Source organism: Vipera berus (assembly GCF_964194415.1).
Source record: "Vipera berus genome assembly, chromosome: 11".
Lineage (NCBI taxonomy): Eukaryota > Metazoa > Chordata > Lepidosauria > Squamata > Viperidae > Vipera > Vipera berus.
Genome location: NC_138214.1, coordinates 15,559,721 through 15,576,062, shown reverse-complemented (window position 1 = coordinate 15,576,062; position 16,342 = coordinate 15,559,721). Strand labels below are relative to the sequence as shown.

General features: G+C 42.0%; 1 protein-coding gene across 1 annotated transcript in view; it reads left to right on the top strand.

The window, feature by feature from the left end:
- Positions 1–12,475, top strand: part of ZC3H12B (zinc finger CCCH-type containing 12B) — a 41,453-nt gene extending 28,978 nt beyond the window's left edge. Inside the window, exons 3-8 of the mRNA XM_081336689.1 lie at positions 278–343; positions 2,037–2,785; positions 5,367–5,506; positions 8,634–8,868; positions 9,661–9,767; positions 10,755–12,475. Coding sequence (XP_081192815.1) covers positions 2,178–2,785; positions 5,367–5,506; positions 8,634–8,868; positions 9,661–9,767; positions 10,755–12,187 — 2,523 coding nt within the window. The 5' untranslated portion in view covers positions 278–343; positions 2,037–2,177 and the 3' untranslated portion in view covers positions 12,188–12,475. The remainder of the gene's footprint in view (positions 1–277; positions 344–2,036; positions 2,786–5,366; positions 5,507–8,633; positions 8,869–9,660; positions 9,768–10,754) is intronic.
- Positions 12,476–16,342: the final 3,867 nt, after the last annotated feature.

Genomic DNA, 16,342 nt, shown 5'->3' with positions numbered 1-16,342 from the left:
ATCTCTGCTTTTTCCACCTTGTGCATTGTTTCCCATATCTCTATTGATGTATTTTCTGAAGCCAAAACGTTATATTTCTTTGAACGAGTTTCTCCGCTTCCTTTCATGCTGGCTAAAGCTTTCTTGAGCTCCCGCCAGCAAGGCCAGGCATAGTATTTCATGCGGTCCTACCAGATACTTGCACAAAAGCATTACAGTATTACCAGTTTTATTTTTCCATCCCTTTTCTAACCATCTCTAACATGTAATTTCCTTTTTATTTTTATCTTTTTTGCAGCTGCTGAATACTGGCTGGGCAGTTACTTGCAGCTATCCAGGAAAAGAACGACCCATTTCTCCTTCAGTAAGTTTCAGCTTGGACCCCTTCAGCTGATCCATGAAATGTGGGAGTGGTGGTGGTGGTGGTGGGGGGGGGTTGGTCCCAGTGTGTTATCGACAGTGTTAAAAAAAAGTTAAGCAGTCACTAAGAAGGAATGGGAGAATATGCTAATTGATACTTTTCTACTGTTGAGTCACTGCTTCATTAGATTACTCGCTCACATCTGCTCTTGCAGTAGCACTCCAACCAAATCCTAATCCCTCAGACCGAAAATAGCAGCGATTTGAACTTGGAACTATTTGTATGCAGGAGATACATTCAGTAAATTATGGATTGTCTTCTTTATGGTTATGGATATCATTGGGCTTGTTACCGTTTAGAGATGAAAAGGGATGCATGTACGTTTAGAACAGTTTATCTGCCAGATGTTCTTCTCTACCTGTTACGTGCTACAGTACCCTAGGTTGAATCCACACTTTCATACAGATCTCTTGAAATTAATATTTCTACGCTAGCCTTAATATCTTTAGCTTTTTTTTTCATCCCCATTGATTTCAGTGCATGGACTTGTAAGGTGGGTCACACTGAACTATAATGTGTTTTGCTTGATGTCAATTTAGCATGAATTCAAACTTTGCCGTTGGTACACCATGGTTGTAAACTAGCTGCATTTGAACTGTGCCGGTTATGATTTGTTCGGTAAGGGATAACTATCACGGTCATGGTTTAGTGTCTCGATCCACAGCATGGCTTGGAGAGCGCATCACATCACATCACATCACATCACAATTCCTTATATTGATTTTGTTGTCCCCTAGTAACAAGTTCCACTTGGCTCCCATGTTGCTAAGTTTCATATTGCCTCCATTGAATCTGTGGATATCAGTTTTCTGTGTGTGTGTGTGTGTGTGTGTGTGTGTGTGTGTGTGTGTACAGGTAGTCCTTGACTTATGACAATCAGGATGAGGATTTCCATTGCCAAGCAGACTGGTTGCTAAATGAATTTGTCCGTGATTGTTAAATGAATCACTGCAGTGGTTAGTGAATCATGGGGTTCACTTAATGGCTGGAAAGGTCAGAAATTGCCATCGCATGGCCTCCGGATACTGCAGCCATTGTAAATGCACATTGGTTTCCAGATACCTGATTTTTGATCACATGACTGTGAGGACCAGTGGTAAGTCACTGTTTTCATTTCCATTGTAACTTTGAATAGGCACTGATTGAATGGATGTAAGTCAAGGACTACCTCTATAAGTGGGCGAGAAAATAAAAACATGAGACTTGTAGTTTTTATTCAGGGGAACCACTTTTAATGCTGCTTCTCACCTTTATCGCATGGCATGAGATGCGCTGTTTAAAAACTGGTGTGGCTTTTGCTGCAACTAAACTTATCTACTTCTGGTTTAGCACAATAATATGAGGTGTGAATCTGGCCTGCATAGAACCAATTCTGGATCCCATTGTCTGATCTATCACAGTATTGTCCCAAGCAGTATTGATTTCTCAAGCAGAGAGACTCATAAACCGGGTTATCACATGGCATCCCTCCCAAATCCTTTCCGCTTTGGGAGGTTCTTCTAGTTTATCTGGATTTGAGGCCTGCTGTCTAATTTACTTTTCTTATTGTGGCAGATTGCTACTTGTCACTAACTTCCTTTTTTTCCCTTTTTATTTTTTTCTCCCCTGCCTGCCTGCCTGCCTGCCTGCCCCAAAGTTGCGCAATTGCTTTTTTTCTGACTCTGACAGATAAGAGCGGTTTAAGAAGCAAGCTGCAAGATGACGCAGCGGTGCACACATTCCGAGCACTTTTGGCACTGAGAGCAATTTGGGGGTACCTCACCAGAAGGTCAACGTGATGACGGCCTGGTCTATGGTGGAAAGGCTAAAAATGGAGGAGAGGCACTCCCGAGACAAGAGGACTCTTGAGCAAGGCGGCGGGGATTGCAGCACCGAATCCGAAGAGTGGACGAGCTCCGAGAGTGACGACGAACAGCCGGGCGTCAAGAACAGCTCCGGCCACACCCTGTTTAGGGAGAAGGACCTTTCCCTCCACAAGCCTCACCGGCAGCTTTGCCGCTCTCCTTGCTTGGATCAGCCCAGCTTCTCCCAGAGCAGCCTCCTTCAGGATTTAAAACTGGAAGATGGTCAAGCGAACTCGGACAAAGAATATCAAGCGAAAATCGATTTTGCTTTAAAACTGGGCTATGCGGGGGATCAGATTCAAGCCGTGCTGAACAAGTTGGGGGCAGACGCGCTCATCAATGATATTTTAGCCGAACTTGTGAGGCTTGGCAACAAGGCTGAGAACGAAGGGCCGGCTAGCCTTGGAAGTACCACTGCTCCCGTGGGTGGGACGGCTGCCAAAGAGGTGACCAGTCCCGAGCTGTCCCTGGAGGAGGAAGTGGTGGACAGCTCTGACAACCTGAGGCCAATCGTAATTGATGGAAGTAATGTGGCAATGAGGTAGCTCACACCTTTGTGCTGTTTTTGTTGCACTTGCGCCCCTCTTTTCTTGCATAAAACCCTTCCAGGAAATCAGCATCCAGATAAATGTGTGTTTCAAATGTGGATAAGAGTATACCACAATGGATTCAAATGGCAAATTTTGCAGAGTTCCCTGCATTTCAACACCCAGGTACATCAGTTACATCAGATACAGGTAGTCTTGGACCACAGATGAGCCCCAGATTTTTTTTTGTTGCTAAGCGAGATGGTTATGAAGTGAGTTTTGGTCCATTTGTGACTTTTCTTGCCGCGGCGGCGAAGTGAATCAGTGCAACTCTGAAGTCAGTAACGTGGTTGTTAAGTGAATTCGGCTTCCCCATTGACTTTGCTTGCCAGGAGGCCGCCAAAGGGGATCACGTGACCCCGGGTCACATGCAACCGTCATAAATATGAATCGGTTGCCAAGCGTCCGAATTTTGATCCCGTGCCCGTGGGGATATTGCAGTGGTCATAAGTGTGAAAAGTCACAAGTCACTTTTTCTAGTGCCGTTGTAACTTTGAACAGTCAGTAAATGAACTATTGTAAGTTGAGGACTTCCTGTACCACCTTACAAGGTTTGAGTCTGCCCATCCACTGAGGGCATCCTAAAAGTGCCCATGAAGTGTCCCTCATCACTGGGGGTTAGGGAATCTTTTTTATTGTGTCTCCTGTACGTTGAACTTTCTGTACCTGGAGCTCTATGCAGCCCCCCCCACCTCCCCATCCCTCCGTGGCCCTGTCCCACTGAACTGTTACTTCCAGTTGATGGCTGGAGGTGTCCATTTTGGGAGAGATTTTTTAGAGCTCGTGCCCCTTGAGCTGTTTCTTACCCACTGGTAATCTGCCCAGAGTCTTCTGATTCAGGCATGCTATAAAAACAAATTTGTTCCATTTGGATGCCGCTCGCCTCCAGCTGACTCGGGGTGACTCACAACAATAAAATACAAAAACAGCAGATAGAGGCAACGAATCAAAACCAATTTAAAAAAATACACCCCTGCAAAATAATCATAAGGTAGCAACTCAGCAATACAGAAGACATAAAACCTCACAAACAGGGCAGTGGTGTGCTGTCCCATACACCCTACCCCTAAGGCCCGGGTAAGAAGCCAAGTCTAGACAGCCCGCAGTGTCATCAGGGAGGGAACCATTTGGATGTCAGTATGATCTCATCACTGTAGAACAGGGGTCTTCGACCTTGGCAACTCTTAAGACTTGTGGACTTCAACTCCCAGAATTCTCCAGCCAGCCTTCAACTTCTTCAATTCTTCAACTTCTGGGAGTTGAAGTCCACAAGTCTTAAAGTTGCCAAGATTGGAGACCCTTGTTGTAGAGGATAGGTGCTATCAGTAAATAAATACAAATAAATACATCTCACAAAGGCTTCCGGAATATCTGAATGCCGAGTCGCATGTGGATAAAAATTCAAACTTTGATGTCGCCATTAAACAGCATAATCAGATTTCAGGCTACCTCTTCTATGCATCTTTGCCTCTGTCGGGAGGTGGGTTTCGTTATTTCTGAACAAATGTGTATGGAATGAAATGAAAAATGGAATGAAAAATACACATCTTGTTTTTCATGACTTAAAAGGTAAAGGTAAAGGTCCCCCCGCACATGCGTGCTAGTTGTTTCCAACTCTAGGGGCTGGTGCTCATCTCCGTTTCAAAGCCGAAGAGCCAGGAACGCTGTTACCTTCCCACTGGAGTGGTCCCTATTTTTCTACTTGCATTTTTACGTGCTTTCGAACTGCTAGGTTGGCAGAAGCTGGGACGAGTAACAGGCGCTCACTCTGTTACGCGGCACTCGGGATTCGACCCGCCAAACTGCCGACCTTCTGATCAACAAGCTCAGTGTCCTAACCCACTGAGCCACCGCATCCGTTCATGACTTACCGATGCTAATATAAATGAAATTTGTCACAGTAAATTGTCAGTATATTGTCTACACATTACGAGGATTTGGTCTGCCCTTCAACATAGTTGTTATAAGAATTTTAATATTTGATGAGAGTTTGTTAAACACCAGAGTTACGGGCAGCCCTGTTAAAACCCACTGGCACTAAATGATTTCCCTCTCCCCAAAACATTAGAAAACAGAGTGAAGTTTGCAGGATCCAATCCCCGGGACCAAAGGTTTATTTCTCCAAACCTTCAGACTTGTGCTAAAGCCCCACTTCAGGGAAATTCTCTGTCTCCAGAATGGGTATATATTCTAGAGCAGGGGTCCCCGAGCCGTGGACCATTACCGGTCCGTGGAAACAAGCGAAGCCCCATTTGTGATGCCCAAAAGGTTGGGGGCTGCTGTTCTAGAGACAGAGAACTTCCCTCTGATCCCAGTGACCGACTCCGATTGGATCCTGCAACATTATCCTGGGACATGCGTATTTGTCTTCATTCGCCAGATTGAAGTTTGCCTGTTTTTCCCCCCTAAGTCTTTTTAATTCTCTCTCCTAAAGTTTAATAAATGCCTTGCCTTTTTTACATATTACCTTTCTAACTCAAGCCGTCTTCGTCCAGCTATATCAGAATTGTCTGAATTATTTTTGTTTGTTTTCAGCCACGGAAATAAAGAAGGATTTTCCTGTCGAGGGATTCAGCTAGCTGTTGATTGGTTTCTAGAGAAAGGTCACAAAGATATAACAGTATTTGTGCCCACCTGGAGGAAAGAGCAGAGTCGACCAGACGCTCCGATTACAGGTAACCACTTCTGGCATAACTGTTTTATAATCAAAAATGAGGATTTTTCCAGTAGGATGACTCAGTTACTCTGTCTACTATAATGGAGGGTATTTGCATACAATGTTTGCATAATAAAATTTGGAAAAAAATTTGCATGACCATTTAAATCTTACGGGCTATATTAGTGCTTACATTGAGGAACGTTTTGAACCGTGTGAGTTGATTGGTACTTAGTGCTTATTTTATATTCTAACTTCTTGAATACTCAGTTTGCTTAAGATCGTTTCTACTTTACACTCACTTTTAATACATTGTGAACCTTGTGAAAAGGGGGATATAAACTAACACAAAAGTAGCGTCAGTGTCTCTCTCCCCCCCCCCAAACTGGTTTTTCTGGAAACCAAAATGGAATTAAGGAAGGGCACAATGGGAAGAAAATTCGGTGTTCAAAGACTATTCTGAAAATTTGAACTGTGCTGGAAGAATTTATTAATCATTTGGGGAAGTAGCTTTAGTATTTCATAACTTCAGTGATAGCTTCAACCAGCTTCATCTGGCAAGTCCTCTTCGGGGAAAAGAAATTGTCAAGAGTATTTCCTAGAGAGAAAGCAAGAGACCCTGAAAGGATTTAATCCCCCTCCGTCTCCTACTTGTGGATTGAAGTAGGGGCTTTTGAGGCTTATTCTACGAGCCAGAAAAATCATGGCCCCCATCACAGGAACACCATATAATATCATTGGTTGCTAAGAGTTGCTCTGAAAAGCCTTGCTGTAAGGATGAAAATGACTCCATTATTTTGACTTCCAAACGTGACAGACAAGCATTATCTCGAGTTTCTGAAAGCTGTAGTCTAGGGTTTTTTTAATGCTTTTTTTTTTGGCTGTTCCTTTAGAATTCCTCATTCATACATTTCTCTAGATGGAGTGAATTTTGCAAAAAGGCACCATCTAGTGAAAGAAGATGACAGCAAATCTCCATGAATTCTGGAATTTTTAAGGATTTGGTTGAATAGAAATCCCACGGATCTGGAGAAAACCCCATATGCATTTTCATCGTCACTCTTTTCCCCCCCCTTTGATTAAATTTACTTTTTTTCCAGTAAATATAATCAAAGCTGATTCCCAGTTAGCAGTTTGAAAGCGTGCAGATGCGAGTAGATCAATAGGTACCACTTCGGTGGGAAGGTAACAGCGTTCCGTGTGCCTTTGGCATATAGCCACGCTGGCCACGTGGCCACGGAAATTGTCTTCAGCCAAGAAACGAAGATGAGCACTGTGCCCTTGAGTCAGACACGAGTGATAGGGAAACCTTTGCCTTTTATTATTAAAAGCAGAACTAATATTTGATATATTTGAGGGAACACCTGCTGCCAGCATCAAGTTCCCTTCGTCCAGTGCGCTCACACAGGGAGGGTCTTCTCAGGGTGCCGCTGGTAAAAGATTGCCGGCGGGTAACACCCAGGGGGAGGGCCTTCTCGGTGGGTGCGCCTGCCCTCTGGAACCAGCTGCCCGTGGAGCTTAGGACTGCCCCCGACCTCCGTTCATTCCGCCGGGACCTGAAGACTTGGCTCTTTGAGCTGTCCGGCCCAGGCTGAGAATTTTTAACTGGGGTTTTTATTTTCAGGGATAATTTAATCTTTTTAATAGTCTTTTAACTTTTGTATTTTGTATTGGTGTGATTTTAAAATGCCCTGTAAACCGCCCTGAGTCCTTCGGGAAAGGGCGGTATATAAATCTAATAAAATTAAATTAAATTAAATTAATATGTTGGGCACAAGCAGTATTGTAGTTTTGCATCTATCCCGGTTTGCAAACTGGTTTGTAGCAATAGAAGAGAATATTTGTAGCTCAGGGTTGAACTGTAGAAGTTTCCACCTATCTAGGTTTGTGCCTGCCTAAAGCAACAGTGGGTAAACATTTTTTTAACAACAGTTCTTTTTTGATGATCTTGATGAAGAAGAAGCAGAAAATCAACCCCAAAGGACTCTGGGGGGGGAGGGTGGTATTAGGAGAAACAACTGCTTTTTTTCTGTGCCAGAATGATTTAAGGGAAAAATCAAGTCCATTGATTCTACTGGAGATATAAACACTTATTTTAGAATGAATGAATGTAGAACTTGGCAATAATCACACTCTCCAAAGTAGATTTGCACTGAATTTCAGTGGCACGCTCTCAGTGAGTTCCTCAGAAGCTGGAGCCACATGCGAACTACAGATTATTTATTCTGCCTAAAGTAATAACTTTGTTCATCCTTTTCCACGTTCTTGTTTTACCCTCTACCTTTTCAAAGCGCCTTAAATATTTGGAAAGAAATGTAGACAAGTACTTGATGGGTCAAGGCTAGAGGAAACCTAATTACAGGTTTAAATCACCCTAAAGTTGTTGGTTTCACGAGTACTTCACAGTAGACAAGATACCATTTTAGCACCCTTAATATCTTTTTAAAAATTATCCTATATGTTATGATGTAAACTTAATAGCATGGGGAAATGATGCTTGCGGTATGAACTAGAAATGTTATAAGTATATGTAAATTCTGCAAAATACTGCCAGGATCCTTAAATGTACCTTAGATTCCCGTAGCATCTAAGCCACTGGTCTGCTACATGTGCTCCCCAAACTTGGGGTATGGCCCCAGAGAAAAGTATCTTGTCAAAAAGTACTTTTTTGATATGAGAAAGTGAAACAAGATTGCATACATAATGTAGAAAGTATTAAGTTTAAATACGAATCAACTCAAGCCTATTTTTTTACTTTTAAAGCCAAGTGCGGTCTAGAAAAGCGGTCCCCAACCCTCGGTCCATGGACCGCCACCGGTCCGTGGCATGCCAGGAACTGGTCCACGCAAACAAGTGAAGCCCCCATCTGCGAGATGCAGGCAGTACATGAAACCACGCCCCTCCATTCCACGGGGAAAACCTCTCTCCATGGAACCGGTCCCTGGTGCCCCAAAGGTCAGGGACCTCTGATCTAGAACTTGGAAAACAGCTACGGATCCCTGAACTAAAAGAATCAATGCAATGAACCAAATGGGTCACATTAATCCCTGTAGTTATATAACTGCCAAACAGTGACAAGCCGTAATAAATGCTCTTTATCCAAGCCCCTTGATCTTAACATTCTTAACGTAAATCCAATTTTGCAGACCAAGAAATCTTGCACAAACTGGAGAAGGAAAAAATCCTTGTTTTCACCCCGTCTCGGAGAGTGCAAGGGAGACGCGTCGTCTGCTACGATGACCGCTTCATCGTGAAGTTGGCCTACGACTCGGATGGCATCATTGTGTCCAATGACAATTACCGTGACCTTCAGAATGAAAAACCGGAATGGAAGAAATTCATAGAGGAACGGCTGCTGATGTATTCCTTTGTGAATGACAAGTATGTTAGTTCCCCCTCTTACAACTGATTGCGCACCAATCTTCCTTAGAGAGACTTCCTCCTCTTTCGGTGCGGGACCCAGTCTTATTACAGGCAGTCCTCAACCACGATTGAGCCCAACATTTCTGTGGGCAGAAGCTGCTTTCTGAACTCACTCCTGCTAAAACACAAGAGTGGTTGTGATCTTGGCTTGCTAGTAAAGGTTGCTGGTTTGAGAGTCAGCAGCAATATTTTAAATCACCAACGGTCGGTGTTCACTGCGCACTACATAAGTACAGTAAATAAATCTGTGTCGTGGCCAATTTGATCTAAGAATATTGTACAATCTTCTTACCCACTGGATGCTGGTTACTTTATAGATGGCAGAATAACAGAGCTGGAAGGGACCTCGGAGGTCTTCTAGTCCAACCCCCTGCTTAAATCAGGAGCCCCTATATAATTCTGGACAAATGGCTGTCCATTCTCTTCTTAAAAACCTCCAGTAATGGAGCACCCACAACTTCTGGAAGCAAGCTGTTGATTAATTATTCCCACTGATAGGAAATTTCTCCCAAGTTCTAGGCTGAATCTCTTTAATGATCTCCCAGCTGTTTCTTCTAGTCCTGCCCTCAGGTGCTTTGGGGAATAGGTTGACTCCCACTTCTGCATCATAGCCCCTCAGCTTTTGGAAGACTTATCATGTCATCTATTCTCCAAAGCACCTGAGGGCAGGACAAGAAGTAACAGATGGAAGCTTGTCAAAGAGAGATTAATGCTAGCCAGTTAACTTTAACTACATTTCCTTTTTTTTAGGTTTATGCCACCTGATGATCCATTGGGACGCCATGGCCCTAGCCTTGAGAACTTCTTAAGAAAAAAGCCAGTTATTCCGGAACACAAAAAGCAACCGTGCCCTTATGGTGAGTAGGATTTGGAGAAACGTGGTCTCATGTTCTCATGGTTAGCTGGGAAATTCTGGGAGTTGAAGTCCACAAGTTTTAAGTTGCTAGCTTTGGAGACCCCACACTGTAAAGGTTTGAGGAATACTTTCAGACTGCATAACCAACATTTTTTTTAAAATTAGAAATTTGTAGTCCCCTCTGGAAGACTCCAAGTTGGGGAACATTAAAATAAGCAATCAATATATTGAATAATTAGATTACTATTATTTGCACCTCATAATCGTAGTAAAGTAGTATGACTTTGAAGAAAATACAATTTAAATTTATTGGCTAATCAAGAATTTACTCTGAATTTTTAAAATTCGGAGGCAGCATAGAAATACTGTTTCTCTAGTTCATGATCCATTGGTTATTATCAAATTGATCTATGAAAGTAAAGCCTTAGTTTTTCTGCTCTCTCTTGCCTTTAGGCTCTCAATTATATCTACAGCCAAGAAATTCATTTTGTTTAGATAGGAATAGATGCTAATGATTCTCTTTAATCATTTAGAATAACACTATCACAACAAACCTGTGTTCTAATTTAGCTGAGAGTTTTTAACCCCAAAGCATTTACTAGCTGACACCTAGTAACATATACGTGGAAGATCTTTATTTAAGATCTCACAACTCCAAGTGGACATTTCAGGACCAAGTAAGATGCTTTCCAGCACCTCATTGTGAGTGAACATTTAAATGAATACATTTATTTGTGGGGTCTGCTCTAGCTGCCTTCGTGGAGCATTGTCACTTGGCTGAAAACCGTGACAAGAATTTGGATCTATTAACAAGGAAAATTGTGGGACCTTTTATTCAGGATGTAAAAAAATACCAATGTGGTTTTTTAAAATATTTTTGTGGTAAGAGCAAAAGATTTAATTAGGGTTATCCAGTTAAGACATGTAGTTGGCAAGGAACATGCTTAATCAGAGAGGACTTTTTTTTTCTTCCCCCCCATTCCCCCAGGGAAAAAATGCACGTATGGACACAAATGTAAATATTACCACCCAGAACGGACAAACCAGCCCTTGAGATCTGTCGCCGACGAGCTTCGCATCAGTGCAAAACTATCTGCAGTGAAAACCATGAGCGAAGGCGCCTTGGCCAAATGTGGCTCGGGGCCGGCCCTTTGCAAAGGGGGGGAGACCCCTTCCGAAGTGAAGCGCAATCCTCCAAAACGCCAGTCTGATCCAAGCATCCGGTCTGTAGCGATGGAACCGGAGGACCGGCTGTCGATGATGCGAAAGCCTGAGGCCAGTTCCGTCCCGTCTCTTGTGACGGCATTAAGTGTCCCAACTCTCCCACCCCCCAAAAGCCATGCAGTCGGGGCCTTAAATGCTCGGTCGGCGAGTAGCCCCGTGCCTGGGTCTTCTTCTCAGTTCACCCATCAGAAATCCTCCCTGGAGCACATGGCCAGCATGCACTACCCTCCAATCCTGGTTACCAATAGCCACGGGGCTTCGATCAATTACACGGATCCATACCCCAAATACGAATCTTTGGGAGACCATGGCTATTATTCTATGCTCAACGACTTTTCCAGTTTGAACATTAGCAATGTCCACAACACGGATTATTATGGCGTCGATCTAGACCAGGGTGTCTACTCGAGGAATTCAAGCCCGTGTCCTGACAGTTGCTTGAGCCATGCCAGCAATGAGACTTACTCTTCGTATACCGACCTGTACCTGGGCGTAGGAGATGTGGGTTCAGAGGATCATGCTAAAGTTCCTCGGATTCCACTGCAAAACCGACTTCAGCCTTTTTCTCACGGCTATCACGAGAGCTTATCTCGGGTTCAGAGCTACGGCACTGAACGGCCCAAGCACACTCCACGCAAGCATTCGGCTTCTCATTTAGCACGACACGTCCAACACCCTCTTGTTGGGGCACGGTCCAGTTGCCCAGGGGACTACCCGGGGCCTCCAAATGTCCATCCGTCATCAGCTGCGGCCCAACCGAGCCGTGCACTGGTTATGACAAGGATGGACAGTGTTTCTGATTCAAGACTTTACGAAAGCAACCCTACTCGGCAGAAGAGGCCCCCGCTCTGTCGAGAGCAGCACGCCAGCTGGGATCCGTTACCATGTGCCACCGATGCCTACTCATACCATTCCTATCCCTTGAGCAACAACCTCATGCAACCTTGTTACGAGCCCGTCATGGTGAGGAGCATGCCTGAGAAGATGGAGCAGCTCTGGCATAACCCTTGGATTGGGGTTTGTGGGGAGCCCCAAGAGCCACGTGTTATCCCAGAGCATCAGTACCAAACTTACAAGAACCTCTGTAATATTTTTCCTGCTGGCGTCGTCTTCTCCGTGATGGAGAAGAATCCACACATGACTGACGCGCAGCAGTTGGCCGCTATGATTGTTGCCAAATTGAGAACAGGGCGTTAGCACGGTATCCCTTTGAATTCCTGGAGAGAAATACTGGCTGCACCAGGCAAGCGTCCTGCAGGAGGTACCCACGATCCTATAGAGATATTCTCTGTTTTGGGAATACTTTCCCTATCTGGTATACCACCACTCTGTACATTGTTTTGGCAATTACCTTGAATATGTGTTTGAAGAATTCTGTAAAAAAAAAAAAAGCAGATTGTATTATAAGTAAGTATTAAATAATTTTTTTTAAAGCTGGGATTTTTTTTTAAAAAGGCGTATTTTACAGGAAGTGCATACTTTTTGCATGGATATATATATATATATATATACAGTATATATATATACAGTATATATATATACAGTATATATATATACAGTATATATATATACAGTATATATATATACAGTATATATATATATATATATATATATATATATATATATATATATATATATATATATATATATATATATATATATATATATATATATATATATATATATATATATATATATATATATATATACTGTTTCTTGAATCCAAAAGGTCCTATGTTTGAAATGAGTCCCTCAAACTTGTTAGCAATTATATTGCATGAGTGAGTTTTGTAGTTTGCAGCGTTAACTGGCAGGCTGCTCCTAGGAAAATGCGCTGTGTGCATTTGAACACCTCCCGCCCACTGAAGGTTGGCCCGTTCTGGCCCATCTCTTTCAAAGAGCTTCTCCGAGGCCCAGTCAGCTGCTGTGTCTTCGTGGTCCATGGCGAGCACTTCTGATCTGAAGGACTCTTGGTTCTCTGAGAAACTCAGTTCGTGCACGCTGGAGAAATCTTTGCTCTCCAAGTGAGGAAAATGGAAAGGCAGATTGGCAGGAGCACCGTTGCGTGGATGCACAACTAATGGGGAGCTTTGGATTTTGGGGGGGGGCCTTTAGGTCATGTCCTTTGGGACATGACGTGTCAAACAGATGACACGAAAGCAAGTAGGACAATTCTCAGCTAAACCTTAACCGTCTCATTACCACGTAAATCTTTTTAAAATTGGCAGGTGTGGGTTTTAAAACGCGATTAATTGTACAATTCAATTTTTTACAGTGCAAAGGGGGTATAATTGTAGCATCCCAGATCAAATTTCACATTTCAGTTTGGCCCAAGTACAGCCAAGCACGAAATGAGTAAACATGTTTTTTTTTTAAAAAGGATTAAACGTCGACGATAGAAGTAGTTGTTTCCCAAAGGATGCTACAGAATAGATAAAACTCGTTTCGAATTGTTCACTTTCGGATCCATGCAGAGGATCCAGGCATTTGCTTCTTTGGAGCTGTTTGACGGGCTCAAATCATCTCGGCAAATGTTTGGGTATTTTTGCTCAAGAGCGGGCAACTTTTGTAGCTTAAGTGTCTCCCCGGAGAGGCATTTATCCCGGTGTAGTTAGCTTTTCCATTTTCTTTCTTTCTTTTTTTTTTAAAACCTGCACTGAGTGGAGACCCTTTTTAAATCCAAACGTGTCTTTGAACATTTTGAACCATTACTAACTCGATACGTTCTCGAGCTAGGACTTGTTGACTTCTACTGTAGTTTTTTTTTCATGAAAGCCGAGAAGGCCGAGTTACTGGCCTTGGGTTTCTTCATGAGAAGGTGTGACATTGCCTAAATGTTTCTGACTAGGAAACACGTGGAACGCGAGGCTGCCGTCAGGGTTGTTTCTGGTGTTTTGAGAATGGCTTGCAAGCTGCTTTCTGAATTTTTGTTTTCAGGCCCAGAGGATTGCGGGGTCGCGAGGGCTAGTCCGAAGGGTGTTTCACGTTGCTGGAAGAATTCCCAACGATGCCCAGAATGGCTGCCTGATTTATTTCTCTTTGGCATCCGGTAGGATATTCAGGGTGGCGCCAGACAGAGATGATGTCACTAAATGGCGAGGTGGTGATTCTATCTCAGTGTCCATAACGAGCATAATTGTGCAGTCATACTAACAAGAAAGAACTTGTTTAGATTTTTGAGATTGCTGCGGAACATATTGAAAAAGGCTGATTTTAAAGACGGGCTTTGTTTCCCCGTAGGGAAATGTTGGTGGATCACCTGATGTGACCCCTGCATTTGTCGTGGTGCGGCTTTTTTCAACTTGCTGCTGGCACACCGGTGGCTTTGCCTGTTGTGGGCTGCCGATTGGATTGTGTTTGAAAGGTGCACCACGCTGAGTTGACTGCAAGGCAAACCCCCAGCATTCCCAGTTTTATCTTGGCGCTTTTAAGAAGCGCCGAAGAAAAATGCAGATTTGCTCTTTGCTTTACTCTGCATAATCTGAATATTCTTTGCAATTTTTAGCCCCTTAGTTGTGAAGGAGTTATCTAGACCCCCCCTTTATCAATGAGGACAAAACCCCATATTTTTTTTTGAGATTTCTTCTCTTTTAAAAGTAGCTGAGAGCAACACCTCAAATAACCAGAAACGACTTTTTGTTTGTTGATACAAATTGTATCTTTCTTGATTGTATAAAAAAAATGTATAAAAGCCATCTCTAGATTAGCTCAATATTGTACTTTCATCACTATGTTTGTGACACTGTGTGTCAAAGGGGAGTAGCTCATGGAGGATTATAAATCTTTTTATTTAAAATGGGCACTTAACAGTTTATGGAAAACAAAATAAAAGGCAGATTTTGAATTCCGTTTTATTACTATAATGTGCACCGCTAATGTGTGTGCATTTTAAGAGCATTATGCTGCATAAATTATACATTGTCTATTTATTAATAGTCTTGCAGAGATTTTTTTTTGTAAAATACTTGTGTTAATAAGGCTGATGTTCATATTTATACATGGCTATTGACAGTAAAACTGCTATACATCTGCTTTTGTTTTTAACAGGATAATTACAGAAGTATGGCTTTTCAGTTTGGTGTGAAATTTTGTGTGCTCACAATTTTTTTGCATGCAATTCAGTTTCTATATGTATAAAATAGGTGTTTTCCATTTTACCCCTATCGTAATCTTGTACACAATTCTAGCAGACTGTTTCAGCACACTGAATGCTGAAAAAAGCTACTGCATGAATTTTTTAAAAAAAATTAAGGATGAAGATATTTTACTGTCAGTAAAAGCTATATATTATATACTACATATTGTTAGCAATATATTAAAATGTTACAAGTCTCTTGTGTGCTTTCTTGGGAAAATGCTATGGAGAGGAAGTTGTATACTATCTGTAGCACCTTTTTTCCTCAGAGAAGGAATTCCCTTTTTGTAAAAAAAAAATGATTTCGAAATCTACTCTGTAAAAGCGAGGAGAGAATGGCAATTTTAAAGTAGTATCTGGTTTTTTTTGCTGCTAATTATTTTTCTCTGAAACTGTTGTAACATTTGTTAAACCAATTTACTTCTTTCTGTCTGGACTTTTTCAATACCAGTTCCAGACTGACATTTCACTGCCTTTGTCTCTCAATGCTGATTTTCTTCTTATATAGAAGGGATGGTATATATATATATAAAAATCACAACTGCCTATATTGTAAATACATTTTGCTTTTAAATGCTCTTTTTGAGAGCACAGTATTTATTTATTTATTTGTGTATCAGTAAAGTATCTTTATCAATCTTGAAAATCCAGAAAACCCCATCCTATAAAGTATTTATTTGCATTTGAATTTTCTGTAATACATTGTTATATCAATGCTTAATACTGTTTGCTTAGCTACTGAGAACTGGGGGATATGAAATAATTTTGAAATGTGAGCTTCAGTGATTTTGTAAATATTTAGTTTTTTTTTGCTTGTATAGCTTCTAACTACTGTTAGCCCCATTGTAATATTTACAATATTTTACTTTTTGCATTGATAGAATTACACATTACTCTTTAATTGTTCCCCCTAAAAATATGTGTGTGTATATAATATATATATATATATTATATAAAAAAAATCTTTGGGTTTTTTTCTGTTGACCCAAATATAAGGTAAGTCTCAATGACAAAGAATGAAGATATACTTTAATTGCCCTGATCCAATAAGATAGGGGTGGGCAACTATGGCAACTTTATGACTTGTGGACTTCAACTCCCAGAATTCCTCCAGGGAGATGAAGGCCACAGGCGATGAAGTTGTCCATCCCTGCAGTGACAGATGTGACAATAGCTTTTGTAAGTGCAAGGAGCAGAGTGTATATCCCGCAAGTGGT